This window comes from Rattus rattus, chromosome 14, assembly GCF_011064425.1.
Source record: "Rattus rattus isolate New Zealand chromosome 14, Rrattus_CSIRO_v1, whole genome shotgun sequence".
NCBI lineage: Eukaryota > Metazoa > Chordata > Mammalia > Rodentia > Muridae > Rattus > Rattus rattus.
The window spans coordinates 26,397,090-26,424,689 of NC_046167.1; the positions used below are offsets into that span (position 1 = coordinate 26,397,090).

Genomic DNA, 27,600 nt, shown 5'->3' on the forward strand with positions numbered 1-27,600 from the left:
CCAACAGTTGATAATGCTGAAGTTGTTTTGGGTTAAGTAGTTCTCTGGTGGAACTTATGGGGTTGCTGAAGTACACCATCATATCATCTGCAAATAGTGATATTTTGTTTTCTTCCTTTCCAATATGTATCCCATTGACCTCCTTTTCCTCTCTGATTGCTCTGTCTAGGACTTCGAGTACTATATTGAAGAAGTTGTGAGTGGGAAGTATTTTTCTAGTCCCTAATTTCAGTGGAATTTCGTCTAGTTTCTCTCCATTTACTTTGATGTTATATACTAGTTTGCTGTGTTTTGCTTTTGCTATGTTTAGATATGGACCTTTTATTTCTGATCTTTCCAGGACTTTTATCATGAAGAGGTTTTGAATTTTGTCAAATGCTTTCTCAGCATCTAATGAAATGACCATGTGGTTCTTATCTTTGACTGTGTTTATATAGTGGATCACATTGGTGGATTTTCATATATTAAACCATCCCTGCATCCCTCGGATGAAACCTACTTGATCATGACGAATGATTGTTTTGATGTGTTCTGGTTTTTGGGTTCCATGAATTTTGTTGAATATTTTTGTGTCAATATCCCTAAGGGAAATTTGTCTGAAGTTCTCTTTCTTTGTTGGGTCATTGTGTGGTTTTGGCAAAAGAGTACTTGTGCCTTCAAAGAAGGAATTTGGTAGTGTTCCATCTGTTTCTCTTTTGTGGAATAGTTTGGACAGTATTTTTATGAGGTCTTCTATGAAGGTCTGAGAGAATTCTACACTGTTTCCATGTGGACCTGGGCTCTTTTTGTTTGGGAGATTTTTAATAACTGCTTCTATTTCTTTAGGAGTTATGTGGCTGTTTAGATGGGTTATTTCTTCCTGATTTAACTTTGGAACCTGGTATCTGTGTAGAAAATTGTCCATTTCCTCAAGATTTTCCCGCTTTGTTGACTATATGGTTTTGTAGTAGTATCTGATGATTTTTTTAATTTCATCAGATTCTGTTGTTATGTTTCCCTTTTCATTCCTGAGTTTGTTAATTTTGATACACTCTCTGTGACCTCTGTTTAGGCTTTATCTATTTGTTGATTTTCTCAAAGAACCAGCTCCTGGCTTTGTTGATTCCTTATACAATCTTTTTCATTTCTACTTGGTTGATTTCAGTGCTTGATTATTCCTGCCTTCTATTCCTCTTCAGTTTATTTATTTCTTTTAGTTTGAGAGCTTATAGGTGTGCTGTCAAGGTTCTGATATCTGCTCTCTCCTGTTTCTTTTTGCAGGCTCTCAGAGCTATGAGTGTTCCTCTTAGTACTGCTTTCATTGTGTTCCAGAAGTTTGCGAATGTTGTATGTTCAAATTCATTAAGTTCTAAGAAGTCTTTAATTTCTTTCTTTTTGTTTTCCTTGACCAAATTGTCTTTGAGGAGAGCATTGTTAAACTTCCATGTATATGTGGGCTTTCTGTCATTATTGTTGCTATGAAGACCAGTCTAATGCCTGCTGTTCTTTTAGGATGCATGGGATCATTTCTATCTTCCTGTATATGTTGAGGCCTGTTCTGTGGCCATTTATATGGTCAAATTTGGAGGAGGTTCCATTAGGTGCTGAGAAGAAGGTATATCCTTTTGTTTTAAAATGGAATGTTCTATAAATATCTGTTAAATGCATTTGTGTTTATAACTTCTGTTAGTTTCTCTATGTCTCTGCATAATTTGTTTCCATGATCTGTCTAGTGATGAGAGTGGGTGTTAAAATCTTCTACTATTTTCATGTGATGTGCAATGTGTGTTTTGAGCTTTAGTAAGGTTGGTTTGATGAATGTAAATGCCCTTGCATTTGGAGCATTGATATTTAAGATTGAGAGTTCATCTTGGTGGATTTTTCCTTTGATGAATATGAAATGTCCTTCCTGATCTTTTTTAATGACTTTTGGTTGAAAGTCAATTTTGTGTGATGTTAGGATGGCTACTCCAGCTTTTTTTCTTCTGACCATTTGTTTGGAACATTTTTTTCCAGCCACTTATTCTGAGGTAGTGTCTATCTCTGCCACTGAGTTGTGTTTCCTTCATGCAGCAAAATTCCTTAACCACACTTTTCATGATTATTCTCTGAGCTTGTGGGAGCAGTCCTGACTTCGTAGATTAACAGCTACCCCTTGTGGTATGAACCAGTAAAGTCTCATCAGTTAGTCAGATCATCAGAATATTTATACTCTGAACCTTAAGAAAAATCCTATGAGTACAGTATTCAAAAACAAGGAAAAGCCATTGATGGAAAAAAGCATGTTTTCTAAAAAGGTACATGAATAACAACAAGTGAAGTAAACTTACTCTTATCTGCTATACGTGGAGGAGCAAAAAAAAACAGTTTAATGCAGCATTTACTAATTTGGCCTTCTTTTTCAGGAATTGTGCATCAATGGTTCTACATCTGGATATATTTCTCAATATTATGACTTATCATGTTTTTTCTCAATGGTATTCCCTGTAGAACAAGTTAGCTTTTGAGCAGATGTGCTGACATAGCCCTTTGGCTCATTACACATACATTGAAGTCTGATAGATCTCTGAATTTGGGGCAAGGCTTGTCTACAGAAATAGTTCCATGTAGCCAGGGATTCACCAAAAAATCTTGTCTCAAACAAACCAAAAAACAAACAAACAAACAGATAAACAAACAAAAACAAACAGCCCTCCTCTCCCCAAAACAATGTAGCACTTATTTTACCTTGGTATTTTGCATATAAGAGAAGATATTATCCACAGGTAGATACACATGTGATGAGACAAATTGCTTACCTATCTTGATGTTATTTATCTTCAAATAGCATTTAGTAAAACATGCTTAGGGGTCATAATTTACTAAAGAACACAGTAGTAATTTATTCTTGGAGAATCCTAATATGTAACATATACTAATATAAGTAATATTCACTTCATATTTCATGAAGTGTTTCCTGAGATATAATCGTATAAATTAGTACCTTATGTAGTTTACCATTTCTCCCCATTTGGCCCATTATTGCAATTTCAGAAACAGATAAAATTTAATTGTTAAAAAGCACTATTTGTTTTGATATTAGAATTACCAGCTATCCTCATGTTAGGCTTTATGGCTATGGGAGTCCTATTGTAACAGCTGTTGACTATAGTTTCCTCAGAGTCACAGTAAATACATGGAAGGGAAGAAACTTTCATATTTCCTGAGAGAATTGAGCATAGTGCAGGACTGCAGAACTGCAGGATTGCACAGCATGTTTTGGACTATGACTAACATATTGATCTTCCATTTAGGCCCAGACGTTTAGCGCCCAGTCACGAAAAGATGCTGCAAGTAGAGAAGAGGACATTCTGGAGCAGCTAGAGAGGTACAATGGAAAGCAATATGGCAAGGAAATTGAGAGCCCATAAAGGAAATAAGCAGTACAAGATGAAGTCATAGCATTTCTGATAAGAGTCCTTTCTGGTGCCATTGAGAAGTTCCTGCTGAAGTTGTTTGAATTATGGACCTACATGCTGGGTTGGGGTTCAGCAGTATGCTTGCTTTATGTGTTCAAGGACCACATGCACAGAAGTAGAAATGCATACTTTTAACCTTATCTCAAAACTTGCTGTGTGGATAACATTGCATAGCCAGAAAAATGATGGTCACTAAGCCATTCACTTGAATAATTTTAGAAAAGTATCTAAATATTTCAGGAGCTCTCTGTTGTGTTTAATTTATCTGTGAGTCTAATTATTTTACAATATGGTTTTCAGATTGAAACGTGACTTTCTGCAGCTAAAGGTTAAAACAGAATGTCAAACAGAAGAAGTAGAACATCCTCAGATGACCTTGGGTGGCAGAATTTGGGTAAGTGAGTTGTATTCAGATTACTATTTTTCTTTTTCAAGTAGGACTGTATAGTAATATTTTAGGCACCATGAGAAATATCTCAAGAGAAACAGCAGGAATATTTACTCTGCCAACATATGTGCAGCACTCCAGTGAGCACAAATGAAACAATGAATAAATTTCACAATTTTGAAATGATACATTTTACAAATTAGATTTAGCTAATCATTTGCGTGTATTGTCACATGACTGCCCTAGTGACAAGGGAAGAGAGACAGCAATGTGTGAAACTTGGTTCTTTTGTCACACTGTGTGTATTCCTGGGAATGAACTGTAATCAACAGGGAGGCTTGGTGTCAACCACCTATACCGATGAAGCTATCTTGTCCATCTGAAATATACATAAATATACATATATTTTGTTGAGTCTCTAATAAATTTAAAACTGATGTTATCTATTTGGGAAACTCACCCGTAGGAATAGTTTTTAATCAATTTTTTTGTTTTTGTTTTTTTATTAGATATATTTCTTTACATACATTTCAAACCTTATTCAGCTTTCCAGTTTCCTGTGGATAAGCACATATTCCCACCACTCCCTTGTCACCATAGGGTAGTGAACACTATAGACCCCCATTATTGCTCCCTTTTCATACTCCACTGCACTAGGGTTCCAACCTTGGCAGGACCAAGGGCTTCCCCTTCCCCTGGTGCCCCAAAAGTCTATTTTTTGCTAGATATGCAGTTGGAGCCCTGGGTCAGTCCATGTATAGTCTTTGTGTAGTGGTTTAGTCAGGGGAAGCTCTGGTTGATTGGCATTGTTGTTTTTATGTATTTGCAAGCTTCTTCAAGTCTTTTAATATTTCATTGGACTTCCCGCAAGGGTGCCATATTCTCAGTTCAGTGGTTTGCTGCTAGCAGTGACCTCTGTATTGGACATTCTCTGGATGACTCTCTCAGGAGAGACCTATATCCGGTCCCTTTCAGCATGCCTTTTCTAAGTTCATACTTCTTATGTAGTTTTGGTTACTGTATATAATTGTGCCACATGTGGGGCAGGCTTTGAAGGGCCGTTCTTTGAGTCACTGCTCTAAACTCTGCTTGCATATCCTTTCCTATGGATTATTACCCCCCCTTTTAAGAAGTAGTGGGAGCATCCTCATTTTGGTCATCCTTCTTCTTGACTTCCCTGTGGCCTGTGGATTGCATCTTGATGAATTCGAGCTTTTTGGCTAATATCCACTTACCAGTGAGTGTAAGAGAAGTGTGTTTCTCTGTGATTATGTAAACTCACTCAGGATGATATTTTCTAGTTCCATTCATTTGCCGATGAATTTCATGAAGTCATTGTTTTTCATAGCTGAGTAGTACTCCATTGTGTAGATGTACCACATTTTTTGAATCCATTCCTCTGTTGAAGGGCATCTGGGTTCTTTCCAGCTTCTGGTTATTATAAATAAGGCTGCTATGAACACAGTGGGGCATGTGTCCTTGTTGTATGTTAAAGCATCTTTTGTGTAGATGCCCAAGAGAGATATATAGCTGGGTCCTCAGGTAGTGGAATATCCAATTTTCTGACGAACCTCCAGACTGATTTCCAGAGTGGTTGAATGAGTTTGCGGTCTCACCAACATTGGAGGAGTGTTCATCTTTCTCCACATCCTTGCCAGCATCTGCTGTCACCTGAGTTTTTGATCTTAGCCATTCTGACTTGTCTGAGGTGGAATCTCTGGGTTGATTTGATTTGCATTTCCCTGATGAGGAAGGAAGTTGAACATTTCTTTAAGTGCTTTTTGGCCATTCGATATTTCTCAGCTGAGAATGTTTTGTGTATCTCTGTTCTCCATTTTTAAAATGGTTATTTGACTCTCTGAAGTCTAACTTCTTGAGTTCTTTGTAGATTTTAGATAGTAGCCCTCCATCTTATAAGATTGGTAAAGATCTTTTCCCAGCTGTTGTTTGCCATTTTGTCGTAATGACAGTGTCTTTTGCTTTGCAAAAGCTTTGCAGTTTTATGAGGTCCCTTTTGTTGATTCTTGACCATAGAGCATGAGCCATTGTTGTTTTTTTTTTCAAGAAAATTTCCCCAGTGCCCATGTTTTCAAGACTCTTACCCACTTTTTCTTCTTAATGTGGAGGTCCTTTATCTACTTGGACTTAAGCTTTGTACATGGTCATAAAAATGTATTGATTTGCATTTTTCTGCATGCTGACCACCAGTTGAACCAGCACCCTTTGTTGAAATGCTATCATTTTTTCCATTGCATGATTTTATCTCCTTTGTCAAAGATCAGGTGGTCATAGCTATGTGGGTTCATTTCTGGGTCTTCAATTCTGTTCCACTGATCTACCTGCCTGTCTCTGTACCAATACCATACACATTTTATAACTGTTGCTCTGCAATACAGCTTGAGGTAGGGGATCATGATTCCCCCAGAAGTTCTTTTATTGTTGCATATAGTTTTTGCTAACCTGGGTTTTTTGTTATTCCAAATGAATGTGCAAATTGTACTTTCTATCTCTAAGAAGAATCGAGATGGACTTTTGATGGGGATTGCATTTAATCTGTAGATTGCTTTTGGTAAAATGGCCATCTTTACTATATTAATCCTGCCAATTCATGAGCATGGAAGATCTTTTCATCTTCTGAGGTCTTCCTCAGTTTTTTTCTTCAGAGACTTAAAGTTCTTGTCATACAGATCTTTCACTGGCCTGTTTAAAGTCACGCCAATCTATTTTATAGTACTTTGGACTATTGTGAAGGGTGTCATTTCCTTAATTTCTTTCTCTGCCTGTTTATCCTTTGAGTAGAGGAAGGCTACTGATTTGTTTAAGTTAATTTTAAATCCCGCCACTTGATAATGCTGAAGTTGTTTATTAGGTTAAATAGTTCTCTGGTGGAACTTTTGGGGTTGCTGAAGTACACCATCATATCATCTGCAAATAGTGATATTTTGTTTTCTTCCTTTCCAATTTGTATCCCTTTGACTTCCTTTGCTGTCTGATTGCTCTGGCTAGGACTTGGAGTACTATATTGAAAAAGTAGTGAGTGGGAAGTCTTTTTCTAGTCCCTAATTTTAGTGGGATTGCTTCTACTTTCTTTCCATTTAGTTTGATGTTATCTACTGGTTTGTTGTGTATTGCTTTTACTATGTTTAGATATGGACCTTTTATTCCTGATCTTTCCAGGGCTTTTATCATGAAGAGGTTTTGAATTTTGTCAAATGCTTTCTCAGCATCTAATGAAATGACCATGTGGTTCTTATCTTTTACTTTGCTTATATAGTGGATTACATTGATGGATTTTCATATATTAAATCATGCCTGCATCCCTGGGATGAAGCCTACTTGATCATGATGAATGATTGTTTTGATGTGTTCTTGTTTTCGGTTTCCACGAATTTTGTTGAATATTTTTTTGTCAATATAAATAAGGGAAATTGGTTGAAGTTCTCTTTGTTTGTTCGGTCTTTGTGTGGTTTTGGCAAAAGAGTACTTGTGGCTTCAAAGAAGGAATTTGGTAATGCTGGTTTGGTTTCTCTTTTGTGGAATAGTTTGAACAGTATTGGTATGAGGTCTTCTATGAAGGTCTAATAGAATTCTGCACTGATCCCATGTGGACCTGGGCTCTTTTTGTTTTGGAGACTTTTAATAACTTCTTCTATTTCTTTAGGAGTTATGGTGTTGTTTAGCTTGTTTATTTCTTCCTGATTTAACTTTGGTACCTGGTATCTGTGTAGCAAATCGTCCATTTCCTCAAGATTTTCCCGTTTTGTTGAATACAGGGTTTTGTACTAGGATCTGATGATTTTTTTAATTTCTTCAGATTCTGTTATTATGTCTCCCTTATCTTTTCTGATTTTGTTAATTTTGGTATACTCTCTGTGACCTCTGTTTAGTCTGGCTAAGGCCTTATCTATTTGTTGATTTTCTCAAAGAACCAGCTCCTGGTTTTATTTATCCCTTATGTAGCCTTTTTTTTTTCTACTTGGTTGATTTCAGGTCTGAGTTTGATCACTTCCTGCTTTCTACTCCTCTTTGGTTTATTTATTTCTTATTGTTCTAGTGCTTTCAGGTGTGCTGTCCAGGTTCTGACATCTTCTGTCTCCTGTTTCTTTTTGCAGCCACTCCGTGCTATGTGTTTTCCCCTCAATACCTCTTTCATTGTGTTCCATAAATTTGGCAATTTTTATTTTTATTTTCCTGAAATTAGAAGAAGTCTTTAATTTGTCAATTTATTTCTTTTGATCAAGTTGTCATTGTGTAGAACATTGTTCACCTTCCTTGTATATGTGGGCTTTCTGTTATTACTGTTGTTATTGAAGACCAGTCTTAGTGCATTGTGATCTGATAGCACGCATGGGATTATTTCTATCTTCCTGTATCTGTTGAGGCCTGTTTTGTGACCATTTATAAGGTCAATTTTTTAGTAGGTTCCATTAGGTGCTGAGAAGAAGATATATCCTTTTGTTTTAGAATGGAATGTTCTATAAATATCTGTTAAATCCATTTGGTTCATAACTTGTTAGTCTTTCTATGTCTCTGTTTAATATCTGTTTTCATGATCTGTCCGTTGATGAGAGTGGGGTGTTGAAATCTCCTACAATTATTGTGTGAGGTATAATGTGTGCTTTGAGCTTTACTAAGGTTTCTTTTATTAATGTAGTTGCCCTTTCATTTGGAGCATAGATATTTAGGATTGAGGGTTCCTTTGGTGGATTTTTCCTTTGATGAATATGAAGTGTCCTCCCTTATATTTTTTAATGCCTTTTGGTTGAAAGTCAATTTTATTTGATATTAGAATGCCAATTCCATATTATTTCTTCAGGCCATTTGCTTGGAAAGTTTTTTCCAGCCATTTACTCTGATTTAATGTCTGTCTTTGTCTCTGAGGTGTTTTTCTTGCATACAGCAAAATGCTGGGTCCTCTTTATGTTTCCGTTCTGTTAGTCTATATCTTTTTTTTGGTGAATTGAGTCCATTGATGTTGAGAGATATTAAAAAAATAGTGATTGTTGCTTCCTGTTGTTTTCAATGTTAGAGGTGGGATTATGGTTTTTTTGTGTCTCTTGGTTTCATTGCAAGGAAGTTATACTCTTGCTTTCTGTACTGTGTAGTTTCTCTCTTTGTGTTGGAGTTTTCCATCTATTATCCTTTGTAGGGCTTGATTTGTAGAAAGATATTGTGTAAATTTGGTTTTGTCATGGAATATCTTGGTTTCTCCATCTATGTTAATTGAACGTTTTGCTGGATATAGTAACTTGGGCTGGCATTTGTGTTCACTTATGGTCTGTATGACATCTGTCCAGGATCTTCTGGCTTTCATAGTTTCTGCTTTGAAGTCTGATGTAATTCTTATAGGTCTGCCTTTATATGTCACTTGACCTTTTCCCCTTACTGCTTTTAATATTCTTTCTTTGTTTTGTGCATTTGGTGTTTCAACTATTGTGTGACAGGAGGAATGTCTCTCCTGGTCCAATCTATTTGGAGTTCTGTAGGCTTCTGGTATGTTTATAGGCATCTCTTTCTTTAGGTTAGGGAAGTTTTCGTCTATAATTTTGTTGACTATATTTACTGGCCCTTTAAGTTGGGAGTCTTCACTTTCTTCTATACCTATTATCCTGAGGTTTCATCTTCTCATTGTGTCCTGGATTTCCTGTATGTTTTGGGCTAGGAGATTTTTGCATTTTACGTTATCTTTGACAGTTGTGTCGATGTTTTCTATGATATCTTCTGCCCCTGAGATTCTCTCTTCTGTTCTGTTGGTGATGCTTGTATCTACAGCTCCTTGTCTCTTCCTTTGGTTTTCTATATCCAGGGTTGTCTGCCTTTGTGCTTTCTATATTGTTTCTATTTCCATTTTCAATTCCTTCACCTGTTTGGTTATATTTTCCTGTAATTCTTTCAGGAATTTTTTTGTTTCCTCTCTAAGGGCTTCTACGTGTTTACTTGTGTTTTCCTGAGGGAATTCTTTATGTCTTTCTTAAAGTCTTCCATCATTATTAAAAAGTGTGATTTTTTAAATCTAAATCTTGCTTTTCTGGTGTGTTTGGATATCCAGTATTTTCTTCGGTTGGAGAACTGTGCTCTGATGATGCCAAATAGTCTTGGGTTCTGTTGCTTAGGTTTCTGCCCTTGCCTCTAGCCATTGGGTTGTCTCTGGTGTTTGCTTGTCTTGCTGTTTCTGAGAGTGGCTCGACCCTGCTGTAGGCCTCTGTGTCAGAATGCCTGTAGAACTGTTTTCCTGTTTTCTTTCAGCCTTTCCTGAGAACAGGTGCTCTGCTCTCAGCTGTGGTGCCGCTCCTGAGACTGTCTTCCAGCTCTAGGCATGGGCAGGTCCTGACCCTGATTGCTCGTGTAGGTTCTTGTACCCAGCGGTCACATTTGGCACTATGCGATTCCCTCTTGGTTCTGGACTGTGGGCAGAGTGTAGTCTCCTCTGACTTCTCTGGAGTATCCACACTTCTGTGGGTCCAGCTCTCTCCCCCATGGGATTTGGGTGCAGGGATCTATCTGGCCTGTTCAGTTTGATCCTGGGTATAGACCAGAACTGTGGGTACCGGCAGCTGTCTGTTTCTATATCATTGTGCAGTTTCTTCTTGGACCATGGATGTGGGCCGAGGTATGCAGAGGTGGCAGTCTGTCCTGCGGCCTCAGGATGTGTGCAGGGATAATTTTTTTAATGCACATATTCCCATTTTCCAGATCCCACATATCCTAGAGCTTCCTTACAGTATGGTCCTTTCCCAAATTTCAGGTCTCCTCTTTCTTTTCCCCCTTTCTCCTATTCCTCCTTTTCCTCCATGTTTTCATCCATTTTTAATTAACCTTCTGAGTCTAATTACTGCTGAACACATATTTATTGATGTGGGGACATCCTCTGAATCTTGATCAAACTCTCAGTTTCTATACACCCAAAGAAAAAACTCACCCATCAGTAGCAACCATCACCTAGCAACATCTCCTCAAATAAGGTTGAAGCCTTATGAACCATTCCCCTGTTCATTCTGTAATTTTGAATGCTTTTATTTTCTGCAGGACCTGAATAGGTAACCATAGCTGCTATGAGTTCTTGAGAGTAGCAGCCATATTGTGTTGAGGAGACAGCATTTCAGTGAATTCGTTAATGTTCCCAGGCTCTTACATTCCTTAACTCCAGTTTTCCTGATTGTTCTCTGAGCTTGGAGGAGGAGTCATGACTTCCTAGATTAACTGCTACCCCTGGTGGTGTGAACCTGGGAGAGTGGGGCCTAAAAATGATGCAGAGTAAAGTCTCACAGATTAGTCAGATCATTAGACTATTTATACTCTGAAGGTTAAGAACAATCCTATGAGTCCAGTATTCAATAACAAGAACAAGCCATAGATGGAAAAAAGCATGTTTTCCACAAAGGTACATGTGAAGTGAACTTACTCCTATCTGCTACCCTTGGAGGAGCACAAAAACACAGTCCAAGAATGATTCTGTGTTTGATGAAATTGAAGTTTTAGAGTTTTTCTACAGGCCCTCAGAATTCCTCACCACTCCATTCTTGGGCTGTACTTCTCCACTAACAAAAATTCAGAGCAGCATGGAACTATGGGTATGAAAATAAATATTTAGAAAACTGTTTTGACAGCATGACCACTTATCAATATTAAGTCCCTTCTTTTCCTGTCAAAGAGAAATAAGGCCCAATTATATAAGGATCGATGTCATGTAATGATGCTGTCAAACTAAAGTAATTTATTCCATTTTGAAGATTCATTTTTCTTTATGTGTATGTGTATGCATGTTTATGTCATAGAATTCTGTTTGTGCCTGAGGAGACCTGAAAAGGAAGCTAGAGTTAGAGGCATTTGTGTTCTCCTGGACTTGAAGACTTGGAACCAAAGCTATTCCCTCTGGAAAAGCATTTAATTCTCTTAACCACTGAGCACTTCTGCAGGTCTTCAAAGTAGTTTTCTGAATGAAAACCATGAAAATTAATGAATAATGTGATAAAATTAATAAAGAAAAGTTTTTGTATTAAAAGTTGCTGGGGCTAAAGAGATGGCTCAGCAGTTAAGAGTTCTGGCTGCTCTTCTGGAGGTCCTTGTATCAATTCCCAGCACCCATACACAGACATATTTGCAGAAAATAAGTAAAAAATTAATGTAAATTATTTTTATTTATTTTCATCAAAGGTCACTGAAAAAGTCGATAAACATCAAGTTTACAGGTTGCGAGCAACAGAAAATCTCAATCTCAGTAGGGAGCAAGCATCAGAAGACCAGAATCAAAGTGCAGTTACTGCACAAGAAAACAGAAATCACAGGGTGATCCATGTATCAGAAAACCGTAATCACTGTGAGGTGCCTGCAGCTGAAAATGTGATGTCCACTGCTGGGCAGGAAGCAGAAAACCTGAATCATAATGCTAAAGCCCCGTTTCCACAAAAACAGGATGGAAAAACTAAAGAGCCGTTGGTTCCTGTTAAGGAGAATGGAGAGTATTCTGAGTAAGGATACCATGATATTTAACAGTAGATGTTACTCTCCAGTGATGCTCATGTGAATCATGACAACGTTCAATATTTCTTAAACCTGGTACAGTCTTCCATGATGATAAGATGCTAATAATCAGATGCTATTGTTCCTAATTTTGTGAACATTTTCTATTTAAAAGACAACCATGGTTGGCAAACTCATGTGACAACTAGCAGACTAGAAGATGGGGTAAAAAGGGAGTTTTGATTGGAAACTAAAATAGGGCACAATGTTTTGGCAGCTTTTTGACAATGTAGCACCGAGTTATTGAGTGTGGGTTGTTCTAAGCATAAAAGGCTTGTCTTCCTGTACTAACTTTTTCATTGACATGTTTTATTTTTCAGTACTTGTTGAATGTGTCAATGTAGGTAGCCATCAAATTGAAGAATAGTTAGAAAATCTGTTTAATTTATTGAGCAGGTATCCAAAGTTGCCCAGGTATAAAGTAGTTTTGTATTTGTCTGTCGTGTGTTCATGAACATTGAGTCCAAAGGAAAATCAACTCCCAATCCTCAGGCAGCATCTACTGTGTTGAGATGGGGTCTCTCATTGGACAATCAACTTCCATTCCACAGACACCATCAACAGTGTCAAGATAGGGTCTCTCATTATCCTGGTTTTGGTCAGGAAGCTCCAGGATTTTTTCTTTTTGTGTATTAAGAAGGCTGTGATAAAAAGTATACAAGACCACACACACCCAAGTTTCAAAAAAAAAAAAGTATTACGTTTTAAAGCTTGTTTGTATGCACAAGTGTGTGTTCACACATAGTACAGTGTGCATGTATTCATCAGAGGACAACTTGTGGGAGGCACTTTTGTCCTTTCACTGTGGACATCCTGAGTATCAAACTCAGGTCTGTCTTTGGGATTGGCTATAGGAGCATGTAGAACTGAACCATGTCACCCACTCCAGACCCAGCTTCTTAATTTCTTTGGACAGTTAAATACAGGTTCTTCGGCTTGCAAGGTAAAAATATTACCTGCTGAGCAATCAGATTTTGAAATAAGTAGTTTATGGTGAGCATGGTGGTTGTGTGTGTGTGTGTGTGTGTGTGTGTGTGTGTGTGTGTGTGTGTGTGTGTGTGTGTGTGTGCTTTGACTGTCCTGGATTTCACTCTGTAGACCAGACTGGCTTCAAACTCAGAGATCTGCCTGTCTTTCCCTCCTGAATACTGGGAACCATATTGTGTGCTGTACACCTGGCAGCATGGTGGTTTTTAATTTCAATACTAAGAAAGCTGAGGCAGGAGATTTGGAAACTTTGACTACATACAAAGAAGCAGTGTTACCTCTGATTAATATTTGGATAGGGAGGCCCCCAAATTGTCTATAATCCTATGTTGTTAGTTATAATTTTAATGAAAAGGATCATAATATGGATTTCTTTTCTATTATAAAACTTAAAGCCATCTGGATATGAATATTATTTTCCAAAGTATGATTTGGAACATGAGCATGGCTGTAACTTCTGAATTTGAATTTTCAGCCTTCTGCTTATCCAACTGCCTGAACTGGGGCAACCCAGCCAGGCTGTGTGTTCCACCTTTACGCAATACCTGATAGGCTGTGAGGAATACAGTAAGTTTAACACAGGTTCAGTCCTTAGAACCCTGAGTAACAAGTGGGACATTGTTCCTGAGAGAAAACTCTTTTACATTCTCTCACAAAGTGTTTGCCATATATAAAGATTAGAGCATTGTTTCAAAATGAGTTTTACTGGCCACAAAAGATGTTTTTGCTGAAAATTACAATAAATCTTTGTGTACTTTTATATAAAATAATGCATTTTTTGTTTTGCTTTAACTGTTAAGATATGGATATATAAAACCATTGTTTGTCTGATGATGGTAGTGATAATTCATTCCTGAATCCTGTTGCTCTTCCTGTTTGCAGTTAAATTCTCTCATATTAAGTCATTGCAATTGAAATAGCCAATAAATTCTATAGGAGAAATAGAGTGTTTGTATATTTTTTCTGAAAGGATTCTATGCTTTTGTAGGTCTATAAAGAACACTTCAAACATAAAGGACAAGGTATGAGAAAATAAATCGGAAATGTAATTATTAAAATATAGTGTAAAATGAAAGCAATATATCATTAATTTAAACTTATTTATGAAAGTAAAATTAAAATTTCCAATTTTTAAACGAAGACTTTTAAAAAATATTAAGAAAGAGTAGCTAATATAAAGTTATTTTCCATGAAATATGTTTCTATACTTTTTGTTGTTGAGGTAAGGTCTAACAATGTAGAGAAGACTGGTTCAGGACTTGCAGTTATTCATCTGCTTCTCTGTCCTGAGTGCTATTTGTAACATTAAAAAGAGAATATTTATCACATTTTAAATTTTACTGCATGTTATAAATATTGGGAGGATATCTGAAACTGCTTTTACTCACTTTATAGGTCAATAAAGAAGTAAATCACATATTTGACTCTACTGAAGCAATGCTACCATATCAGAGAACGTCAGTGGATTGTGAGATATTCAGTTTTGACACTATTATAGATCTGGTTGACCAGCTCAAAAGGCAGAGCAAAGGTAGGAGTACTTCATGCAGCCTATGTGCGTGCTATAGTGAGGTATACATACACTGCTTAGATATGTCTAATAGATGAGGGCATATCATCATTTCATATGACAGATGTGCTTGACATCAAAGAAGAGAGAGAACTAATCTCAGCAGGAGCTGTCACCAAGCCATCTGAGCTTCAGTGTGCATGTTCAGGTCTGCTGCTCTCCTCATCCACTTTGGTGCTTCCTGTGCTCATACCAGATCGTATTGTCATTGTGTCTGAGAACTAGGTTTACATTGCACCTGTTTCTCCTGCCATGCCACTCACTATTGGAAAGCCATTATTACTTTAGAGCCATTATTAAAATTTTCTTATGAAAATTTCATTCACAAGTACTGTAGTACATCATTTAATGCTGTCCCCTGGCCCCCAACCCTCCCATGCGATTGGTGTCCTCCATAAGCACTTGAATTCCAACATTCCCTTCTTTATTACCATTCATCCCCCCCAAACACATACTTTATTCAGAGTCCATTTAGAGTTGCTTGTATGCTCATTTGTATAAAACTGACAACTAACTTTATATTGAATACATTATAAGGAGACTTGTCTCTAGAGAAACTGATTCCCCTTCTCTCAGCAGTTACTGATAACCTGTAGTCCTTCATTTAGGGGAGAGGTGTAGTGAGCTTTCAACGAATGCTGTCATTTTGCTTGCCTTGTTTTGGCAACTGTACTATTGAGGTTTCATGGGGGCCACTTCCCTGTGTTGTCTTAAAGACAATAATACCTAGTGGCTGATCTCCTGACTATATGGCTCTTACAAGCATCATGCTTCTCCTTTCTGCAATTTCTCAGGAACATTGTAGATAGGTCAATTGGGAATGTGTGCCTGACCCTCACTTATTCTCCATATTTTCACGAGTTGAGGATGTAAATGCTGTGCAGTTGTTATGTGTTGCAAATAAGCTTCTCTAATGAGGGGTTATAGCTACACTGATCAGTGGGAAAGGGGCAGGTATTTAGAATACAATAAGGGTATAAGGCTTTAGGGAAAAGGCAATAGTACATTCTCCTGTAAAGGACTATTACCAATCAACCTGTATGGGTGGTTGGCCATATTTATATTTCTAGTCATGAATTCCATCTTTATGAGAAGGCAGAATCCAAGCCCACAGATCTTTGTACTTCCTAGATAAAAGTGCTATTATTGTGGCATTGGGGATATCTTGCCAGGTTAGTTCCACAGGCTTTACAGCTAGGTAGGACTATTGATTTCTTTTTGTCACTCTGTAGCTTATGTGTCAACTTCAGATAGTTGTGAGACCTAGTCCTTAAGAAGGAGACTTTGGGGTCAGTTCTTCCTCAATTTCTCCTCATAGTATCGGAGTCTTCACTAGGGTCTCATCTTCATTTTCTGGGAGGAAAGCAAGTCAAGAGTAATAGGCTATAATGTTTTCAGAGTCTCTTGTACAGTTGTGAGTATCAACTGGAAGGGATATTTATCATGTCCACCACTATTTGTTATATATTTGTTTATCTATGGGTGTCCTTATCATTCTATGTGACACAATTTCATATATATATAATATTTTTGTATATACATATAGTTATATATACACATATGTTAGCCATACACACATATGCATATATGTATAGATTATACATGTATTTTAAAGTAAACATAAAATGTTTCATATTGTCTGTTTCAAACTTAGCATTATCTGTCTTTCCTTCCTTTTGTCTGTGTGTTACTTTGCTCCTGACTCCATAAAGTAACCCCATGTATTTTTCAAATCTTTTTTCATAGCAACCACATGCTATTATCCTCTTCTCCAGAACTTGTTAAACCTCCTTAGCCCTATGGTCCCTCTCTACTTTGTGACTCTGGTCTTATTTCATTGAATGTGCCCTGATCGAAGGCCCTGAGCCAGGAAATGCCAGTAAGAGAGGACATGGTGATTTTTACTTTTCTGTCTAGGTCCCTTCACTCAGTATATTATTTGTTCTTGATTTCTGTCCTATCCCAGTATCCAGTCAGCCTTAAGTTTTTATTATTGTTGATATCCAGTTTTAATCCATGGTCTTCAGAGAGGGCAGATGGGTGTTATTTCAATATTCAACTTAGGAAAATTGCTCTGTGTAATAATATGTAATTCACTTTGGAGAAAGTTCCATAGGCTGATGAGAAGAAAGTGTATTCTTTAATGTTTGGGTGGAATGTTTTCTGTAGATGTCTGCAAGGACTGCTTATGTATACTGTCATCTAACTCCAGAGTTTATCTGTGTAGTTTTTGTTTCTAGAGTGTGTCTATTGGTAAAGGTAGAGTATTGAAATAACCCACTATCATTGTGTTAGAGTTAATATATGATTTTAGATGCAGTAGCATTTCCTTTATGTAGTTGGGTGCACATGTGTTAGAATTACAATATCCTCCAGTGGATTTTTGCTGAGGGTTTGTCTTTTATTGTCTATTGTAATGCAAAGTGGGAGCCTCCAAGTCCTGTAACCTATATATGTCTCCTGTGAGCTTGCCTACCTTTGACTGGTGAATCAAGATGTCAATAGCCAATATCTGGACAGAAGTGACATAGATGGGTCCTGGGTTTCCAGAGCTTGAGGTTGGAGGAAGAAGAGATGAGGAAGGTGCAAGAGGAAAATAAAGTTGTCATGGGTTGGCTGAGCCATAAAAATATGGCCCTGTGGACTAGCCAATTAGAGTTAAGAGCAGCCCAGATGAAACATAGTAAGTAGTAAGTAATAACTTGGGATTATTGATAAGAAAGTAGATTTGAACAGCATGGAGGGTAGGCAGCTGCTCAGCTCCTATGTTGTTTAAGGCTTATTATAAATATAAAGGTTGTGTATGTTTTTTATCTTGGAACTCAAAATAACCAAAGGCAGAGTGGAAATCCCAGGCCAGGATTAAAGTAATTTCAACAAATATGGTGCCAATGTCGGGCAAAAACTCACTTTTCAAAAATTAATTTAAGATTATTGAATGGAAAACACATGTTGTTCCTTTAACGTTCAGAGGCAGGAATTTTTTTTAAGCAGACATGCGTTTTTTTTTTCCTCAAACCCCATAGGTTCAATGCTGGGACAAAATACATACTAAAGAGAATTGGTTTCTTAGCAGAGCTGCGTGTTTTTTCCCCCAATCTGCTCAGGTTTAATATTATGACAAAATATTTGCTAAATTTGAATGCACAATTCTGAGGTTCATGGCATGGGTGGACTAGTTGGGCAGGCTAGGGGATGAGGTCTAGCTCCAGCCTGGAGTCTTCTCAGATGCTTCTGGGCTGCCTCAGAGGTGCTGGAAGCCCCCTACTGGGAAATAAAAGCAGGCTTCCCAGAGGGCAAAGAACAAGGCTACATGCCTCCAAAAATCAAAATCAGAATTAAAAATCAATGGAAATTTAAGAAGTCAGCACTATCATAAACAACATGGTTCTTTGAACATGGGTTCTGCATGAACAGTGGGGACTGCTTACACTAGTATGTGACACACATGTTGGTCTAAGAATAAAAGAGAATTTAATTGAACTTAAATATATGGAAAACAATATTAATTCAACTTCTATAAAGAGAAAAAGGATATAATTATATATCCTTTTATAAGTTTGATATTAGTTTTCATAGAGAAAAATAAAAAAAAGTCACTTAATTTTTTAAAGGATAGAAGGGAGACATAAATGGAAATTGCTTTAAATGCTTTTAAACATACATAGATGAATAAATAAATCCAGGCCTTGATCTCAATGTGAAGAAGACAAAGACATGGACATAATTAGTTTTGTTGTCTGGAGTGAGCCTGGATAAACAAATCTGGGTCACCTCACACTACATAGAGAAGGCATAGCTCAATAAATGACAATACTTGTTTTAATTATCCAAATAAAGATGGGTTCAGTTCGATGGCTATAATGGTATTACAAATCCTCTAGGAGAGAGGTCAAAATAGAGCAGGCCTAAAGGAAAAAAGACTGGTGAACTAAATCAATCTATACTTTCGATGACTTGGAGTTCCTGAACCAAGGACATACTATTTGGGAGAGACTCCATATTTATGTTAAGAAGAAAGAAAAAAATGACTTTGGACTCCTTCCAAAACAATACTGATGAGACATGATAGAGGAAGACCGTCTAAACATTTTGGTTATAGACATGAAAAAAATCAAAAGGACCAAACAGGACCAATAACATGATTCGCTGATCTCTCTACATGGGAACAGCTGTAAAACTAGACATAAAAATGTCTCTAGCCAAAACTTCAGCTATATATAGCCTATATATCTTATTGGCTACAGATTCCTCAAAATTTATCATCCTGTCCTTCTATGTGGTGTAAATAAAGATTTATTATAGTTTGGTTATTGATCAAACTAACTACTTAAAAGACAGTTGTCTTTTACCCACTCCAACAAAGAACAAACATTTCATCCTTATTTGATTTATGCACCTTATCCATTTCATACAAATATCTTTATAGAATATATTTGTAGTGGCTATAAGATTCATATATTACAAAATAAAACACTAAGAGGACAGCTATGATAAAATTTACCCTTGGAGATACTATAATGATCTGCAATTCTAGCTCCCTGCCTGATCCTGCCTCAACTGATGTTGATTCCAAAGTCTTACTTTAAACATGACTTCAAAAAGGGCTATTAATTCCCAATAACCTTTCAGACAATTCCAACCAGGACTCTAAACCCTGAAGTTTCTCAACACATAAAAACCAGAAAACAAATAATACCAAAGAACTCTATTTTGACTTAACTATTTCTCCTATTTCATTTTGGGCCCCTAAAAAAAAGAAACTCTTCACCCAAATTCAACAGGACAAAATTATAAAACCATCTTCCCAATTCCTTAAGGTGGGGTAGATGGGTTGGCCATTTTATAAATTATAGATATATTGTAATTTTAAGAGATAATTTACCAATAATTATAGTTCTCGATGGAGGATACTAAATAGAGAGCTTAGACTCAGGAATTTCTAAATTTTTCCTTTTCTCTTATCTATCCTAACTTTTTTAGGTAAAGGACAGGGGGTTGAACAGAGATAAGGAGATATAGTAATATATAAATTAGAAAAACAGGGATAGACTGTTAAATTTACTCTAAAACAAAACATTTTATAGTTATAATCTTATGTTGGTAAAAATCTTCACATTTTAATGCAAAATGGAAGTAATTTTTTTCTTACATTGATACAAAATTTATATATTGATACAGGTTTAAGGTTTTCATTGGTATAAATCTCTATAATCAATTTAAAAGTTAAAATTAATTTTGTTCCTCTTAGGCAATGTGCCTATATGACCCATTTAAAAAATACAAGGCTTAGACCCAGTCCTTTCTTTTTTATTGAATATTTTATTTATTTAAATTTCAAACGTTATCCCCTTTCCTGATTTTCACTCTGGAAACACCCTATCACCTGTTACCTTGCTTCTGTGAGGGTGATCCCCCACCTACCCACCAACTCCCTCCTGCCTCCCTACCCTGGCATTCCCCTGGGCATCAAACCTCAACAGGACCTAGGGCCTCTCCTCCCATTGATTCCCAACAAGACCATCCTCTGTTACATATGCAGCTAGAGCCATGGGTTGCTCTGTGAGTACTCTTTTGTTGGTAGAGAGAGCTCTGGTGGTTCTGGTTGATTGATATTGTTGTTATTCCTATGAGATTTCAAACCTATCGGCTCCTTTAATCCTTTCTCTAAATCCTCCATTGGGGTTGCCATGCTCTGTTCAATGGTTAACTGAGAGCATCCACCTCTGTATTTGTCAGACTCTGGCAAACTTCTCCGGAGATAGCTATATCTGGCTCCTGTCAGCAAGCAGTTCTTGGCATCAGCAATAATATCTGGGTTTAGTGTCTATATATGGGATGGATCCCTAGGTGAGACAGTCTTTGAATGGCCTTTACTTCAGTCTCTGCTCCACACTTGGTCCCCATGTTTCCTTTAGACAGAAGCAATTCTGGGTTAAAAATTTGGAGATGAGTGTATTGCCTCATCTCCTAACCACAGGCCTTGCCTAATATCTGGATATAACGTCTATAGGTTCTCCCTCCCCTTTGTTGGGCATTTCAGCTAATCTCATTCCTGCAGGGTCCTGGGAGTCTCTTGGTTTCCTGGCATCTGGGACTTGCAGGTGGCTTCCCCCCAGTTCCTCACCCCCCCCATGGCTACACACATCTGTTCAAATTCCTGACCATCTCTATCATTCCTGAAGTCCCTTACATGAGTATTTTGTTCCCCCTTTTAAGAAGGACTGAGCATCCCCACTTTGGTCTTCCTTCTTCTTGAGCTTCATGTGGTCTATAGATTGTATCTTGGGTATTCTAAGCTTTGGGGCTAACATCCATTTATCAGTGAGTGCAAACCATATGTGTTCTTTTGTGACTGGGTTACCTCACTCAGGATGATACTTTCTAGTTCTATCATTTGCCTCAGAATGTCATGAAGTTATTGTTTTTAATCACTGACTAGTACTCCATTATATGAATAGACCATATTGTCTGTATTCATTCTCTGTTAAATTATTTCTGGGTTGTTTACAGCTTCTAGCTATTATAAATAAGATTGCTATGAATGTAAGGGAGCATGTATCCTTGTTATATGTTGGAGCATCTTTTGGGTATATGCCCAGGAGTGGTATAGCCGGGTCCTTAGGTAGTACTATGTCCAGTTTTCTGAGGCACCACCAGACTGATTTCTAGACTGATTGTACCAGCTCGCAATCCCACTAACAATGGAGGAGTGTTCCTCTTTCTCCACATCCCTGCCAGCATCTACTGTTACCTGAATTTTTGATCTTAGCCATTTAGACTGGTGTGAGGTAGCATCTCAGAGTTGTTTTGATTTGATTTTCTTAGATCACTAAGGATGTTGAACATTTCTTTAGGTGCTTCTCATCCAGTGGATATTCCTTAGTCACTTAAGTATACTATCATTTGCAAAGAGTGATATTTAGAATTCTTACTTTCCAATTATTATCTTTTTGATTTCCTTTTGTTGTCTAGTTGCTTTGGCTAGGATTGGAATGCTATATTGGAGAGTAGGAAGAGAGTCAGAAGTCTTGTCAAGTCCATGATTTTAGTGGGATTGCTTCAAGTTTCTCTCCATTTATTTTCATGTTGGCTACTCATTTGCTGTATATATTTTTACTATGTTTAGATATGGGCCTTGGTTTCTGGATCTTTCTAAGACTTTTATCATAAAAGGGTATTGAATTTTGTCAAATGTTTCTCAGCATCTAGTGAAATGATCATGTGGTTTTTTTCTTTGAGTTTGTTTATATAGTGGATTATGTTTATGCATTTCCTTATATTGAACCATCCCTGAGATGAATTCTCTTTAATCATGGTTTGTGATCACTGTGATATGGGTGATCTTGGATTGGGTTTTTGAGGAATTTTACAGAGTATTTTTGCATAGATATTCAAAAGGGTAAAAGTTCTCTCTCTTTGTTGGGTCTTTGTGTGGTTTAGGTATAAGTGTAATTTTGGGTCTATAGAATGAATAGGGTAATGTTCCTTCCATTTCTATTTTGTGGAATAGTTTGAAGAATATTGGTATTAGATCTTTGAAGGTCTGATAGAATTCTGCACTAAACTCATCTAGTCCTGGGCTTTTTATTTGATTGGGAGACTTTTAATGACTGCTTCTATTAGGGGTTATGAGACAGTTTAGATAGTTTATCTGATCCTGATTTAACTTTGGTACCTGGTATCTGTCTAGAAAATCGTCTGTTTCATCCAGATAATTTTGTTGATTCTTTGTATAGCTATCTTTGTTTCTATTTGGTTGATTTCAGCCCATAATTGATTAGTACCTGCCATTTATTCTTCTTGGTTGTCTTTATTTCTTTTTTTTTTCTTGAGCTTTCAAGCTGCTATTGTATGCTCTCTCCAGTTTCTTTTTGAAGGCCCTTAGATCTATCAGTTTTCCTTTTAGCACTGCTTTCATTGTGTCCCATAAGTTTGGGTATGCTGTGCCTTCATTTTCATTGAATTCTAAAAAGTCATTTATTTGTTTCCTTATTTCTTCTTTGACCAAGTAATCATTGAGTAGAGCGCTGTCCAGCTTCCATGTTTATGTGGGCTTTCTGATGTGTTGTTGTTGTTGTTGTTGTTGTTGTTGAAGTCCAGACTTTGTCCATGGTGATCCGATTGGATTCATGGGATTGTTTCAATCTTCTTGTATCTATAGAGGCCTATGTTATGACTGATTATGTGGTCAGTTTTGGAGAAGGTACCATGAGGCCCTGAGAAGAAGGTATATTCTACTGTTTTAGGATGAAATGTTTTATAGGTATCTGTTTAATCCACTTGGTTCATAACTTTTGTTAGTTTCACTGTCAAAAGAGTCAGAGACCCACAAAATATGACATTTAAAATCATTTCATTGTGAAAAAAACTTTTACTTACAAGATAAATCTGTTCCTGACAATACTCCCATTCCAGTAAAAAGGTGTTGAACATCTAATGCCTCCACATAGAGTTGCTTCATTTGTGGCAAGCTACCCACTGGGCAAAAAACAACCGCCAAAATGCTCTCCCTAAAGAACAAATGCAAGATAGTCAACTGCTATGCTCTGCCAAAATAGAGTAATTAGCCCTTCATAATTCCTACTTCATTGAGGTCTGTCAGATATTCTGGGTCAAAAGGCTAAAATAGATGCTTCAACATTATAAGAAATATTTGGGATTCTCCAGATAGTCCACTGTCTCTGAACTGTTTAAATTTTAGAAGCAACTTTCCTACATACTCAAAATATATTGATACAGATTTCCTTTTTCAGTCTCTGCTGAAGTTAAAGACAAACTATGGTCCCACAATTGAACTTACATTGTTTAACATTAAAGACGATGTTCTAGATTTAAAAAGATGATTTTTGATGTGAATACAAATTAAAATCAAACAATTTAAATACAAAATTGTTAGATAAAATACTTTATCTTAATTACCACATGATAGACAGGATATTAGAAATATGTATATACCTCATAATATATATATTGTTATACATAATTTTTATAGTTGTTTTCAATTTCTTTCTGAGAGAAAAGAGCCATTTACTAGACTAAAGGGGGGAATTGTTGAAGTTTGTCTTATACAGCTTATTGTAATGTTAAGGGTGGGCCCTCAAGACTTGGAGTCTAGATGTAGCCCTAGTGACTCCACCCTAAGTTATTTCTGATTGATGAATCAAGATGTCAACAGCCAGTAGCTGGGAAGAAGAGACATAGGTGGAGCTATGTTTCCCCAAGCTTGGGGTTTGAGCAGTTGGAAAAGAAGAACATGCAGGAAAGAGAGAGAGAAGCTGCCATAGGTTAGCTGAGCCATAAAAACTTGGCCCTGTGGCCTATGCAATTGTAGTTCAGAGCAGTCCAGATGAGATATAATAAATAATGAATAACTAATAAATAGCTAATAAATAGTGATAACTCAGGGTTATCAATAGGAAAGTGTATTCCAACAACATGGAGAGTAGGCAACTGCTTAGCTCTTATATTGCTTAAGGCTTATTGTAAGGGTTACAGATAGTTCATAATGAAAGATGGCATAGAAACTGTGGGCTGGGGCTCAAAATAATTTCTACAACACACTTTTCTCTTTTAATGAATTTGTGCTGTTTCCCTATCTCTTCTTGTAGTTCTGTAAACTTTTATGATATTAATTAAAATGTAATTACATTATCACCTTCGTTTTTCCCCTTCTCTCTCCAACTGATCCTGTCTCCTTTTCTATCTCTTCTTAAATCCACAGCCTACTTCTCTCTGGTCATTATTGTTTTACACACACACACACACACACACACACACACACACACACACACACACACACACACACACTCACACACACCAAACACACATGTTCAAATAGATAAATATAATCTGAGTCTGTTATGTGTTATTTCTGTTATGTGTTTATATTTTTAGGGCTGACCATTTTATATTGGACAAACAATTAAGGGGGGGTTACTGCTTGGAGAAACTAGCACTCCCTCCCACAGTAGTCATCAGTTGCCTATAGTTTCTTGTCTAGAGATCCTCCTATCCATGAGATTTTTTTTGCTTCCTACAGTAGGATGTCCACTGATAGTGATATTGTTTAGATCTCTTTCATGAAACCATTTCTACAATGGACTTTTCTCTGTGTTCCATCAGATTTCCTGATATTCTAGATCCTACAATCTTTCAGGAGAAAGATGTTTAATGTTTCTTTCATGATGTTCCCCAAATCATAAATGGAGGAGCTATGATGTAGATATCTCAATTGGGGTTAATTCATCTAATTCATTGTGTCCAGTTATGCTTTTCTGTGAGGGTCCCTGTGTGCTATAAAGAGATGCTTTTTTGATGATGTATGAAAGCTACACTTATAGTATTAGTTTTAATTTGATATCTATTTTGTCAAATATTATAATAGTTTTGTCTGCCTGCTCTTGAATTGTTTACTTGTAATACATTTTCTCATTCTTTTATTCCAATGTGTTTTCAGTACTTTATGGTGAGGTATGTTTCTTAGAAGCAGCTTAACGATGATGAATCCTCTTTATTTCTTTCGTGTTTTCTCATCTGAGACAGTGTTTCTCTGTGTAGCCCTGGCTCTCCTGAAACTCATTCTGTAAAACAGACCAGTCTCAAAATTACAGATATCTGCCTACTTCTACCATAAAGTGCTGTGACAAAAGACATGCGTCAGCACTCCTTGTCTTGAATCCTGTTTTATTGTTTGTTTGTTTGTCTTTAAATCTAATTTGTTATTTTACGTCTTTGGTTGAGGCATTGACATTATTGATATCATTAATATTAAGAATTATTATTAGGTAATGTTTTGTAATTCCTCTTATTTTGTGGATGTTACATTTTTTCTCTTTTGAATTAACTGATCTGGGATTAGTAATTTTTTGTGCCTTCTTGGGTGTAGGTTACCTTGTATTTATATTACAGTTTTCCCTCATCTTCTTTAGAGTTGGATTGGAGGGCAGAAATTATTTCAATTTGTCTTTAGTATGAAACGTTTTTATTTTCCCTTGATTATGTAATAGTTTTGCTGGATATAATAGTCTGGGCTGATATCTGTTATATTTCAGAGCTTTTAGAGCAAACATCCAGGATCTTTCGTCATTCAGACTTTTCTTGAGAAATCAGGTGTTACTTAGGCCACTCTTTTTTTGTGACTTTCTCTTTTTCTATTGTAGCTTTCAATATCCTTTCTTTGTTCTGTATAGTATTTTAATTACTATGTGTCATGGGAATTTCCAGATAGAATTTATCTTTCACTTGTAAAATATATTTATATTTTTACTGATTATATATTCATAATTATATTATTATATGATTTTATGGAATGAAGTATGACATTTAAAGATAACTGTGTTTAATGAGAATTGATTTATCACCTAAAGTATTTATCTTTTATACAGATCCTGACATCCTACTTATAATCTGGTATGCAATTCACTCATACAAAAGATCAATGGAACTTCAAAACTATAAATTTGAACTGATTTCTGAGAAAAATAAAAAAATTAAAGATCAAGTTAATTTGCTGAAAAAGGACCTTGAAGTAGCAAAAGAAGCAAAGTTAGATCTAGAACTTTTGAAGACTAAACTGCAGGGAGAACTGTCCAATATAAGGTATGGTATTCCAATTTTAGAGACACATTTGACCAGTTTAGGTTTTATGATACCATTTAGAATTTTTGTCATTTGTCACTTATCATTGAAGAGTTTTTCAGCAGAGAAAATTTTTGAATTTTTGGCATAAATTGTTATAATTGTGATTTTTATTATTTGTCCCTTGAAGCAGTTCTTTGCATTTTGAACATACCTACTTTCACATCTCACCTTAGATCCCCTTTCAAACTTTATTACTTCTTCTGTGTCATGTTCTTCTTTCACCTCCTTCTCTTCCTTCCACACTGAGTCCAATTAGTTCTTCAGAGTGCTGTCTCCTGGTGCATGGGCAACCTACCATACTCCATGTCCCTGAAGTAAACTCACTCTCCCTCTCTTAGTGGCTATCAACTACCCATAGCTTGACAGGTGGGGGTGGAGCCACTATGTGCCACTATGTCTACTTGAGAAAACTGCTTAGTCCTGTGGAGTATGAAATATATGTCAATAATAAATCACAGTCATTATGGTCATTTTCCTTTTTAAAAAAAATTGGATTTTTTGATTTATTTACATTTCAAATGTTAAACCCTTTCCCAGTTTCCCCTCTGCAGCCCTGTATCCCATCCACCCTTACCCTGCTACTATGAGAGTACTCCCCCACCCACGCACCTACTTTTGCCTCACTGCCCTAGCATCCCTCTACACTAGGGGATCAAGCCTTCACAGGACCAAGGGCCTTCCATGCCATTGATACCAGATAAGGCCATTTCAGCTCCTTTGGTCCTTCCCTAACTCCTTGTTGGGGTCCCTGTGATCAGTCTGATGGTTGGATTTGAGCATCTGCATCTGTACTGGTTGGGATCTTGCAGTCCTGGAGGTATCAGGCTCCTGTCAGCATGCATATCAGCAATAATGTCTTGGTTTGGTATCTGCATGTGGGGTAGATGCCTAGGTTGGGCAGTTCCTGGATGGCTATTCCTTTAGTCTCTGCTCCACTCTTTGTCCATGTATTTCCTTTAGACAGGAGCAGTACTGGGTTAAAATATTGGAGATGGGTGGGTGGCCTCATCCCCCAACCAGGGGGGCAATGCCTAGCCTCTGAAAACCTGACAGGT

General features: G+C 36.9%; 1 protein-coding gene across 1 annotated transcript in view; it reads left to right on the top strand.

Annotated features, from left to right (window-relative positions):
- Nucleotides 1-27,600, top strand: part of LOC116883975 (ankyrin repeat domain-containing protein 26-like) — a 199,246-nt gene that overhangs the window by 101,825 nt on the left and 69,821 nt on the right. Inside the window, exons 30-32 of the mRNA XM_032885209.1 lie at nucleotides 3,273-3,346; nucleotides 3,738-3,831; nucleotides 11,980-12,293. Coding sequence (XP_032741100.1) covers nucleotides 3,273-3,346; nucleotides 3,738-3,831; nucleotides 11,980-12,293 — 482 coding nt within the window. The remainder of the gene's footprint in view (nucleotides 1-3,272; nucleotides 3,347-3,737; nucleotides 3,832-11,979; nucleotides 12,294-27,600) is intronic.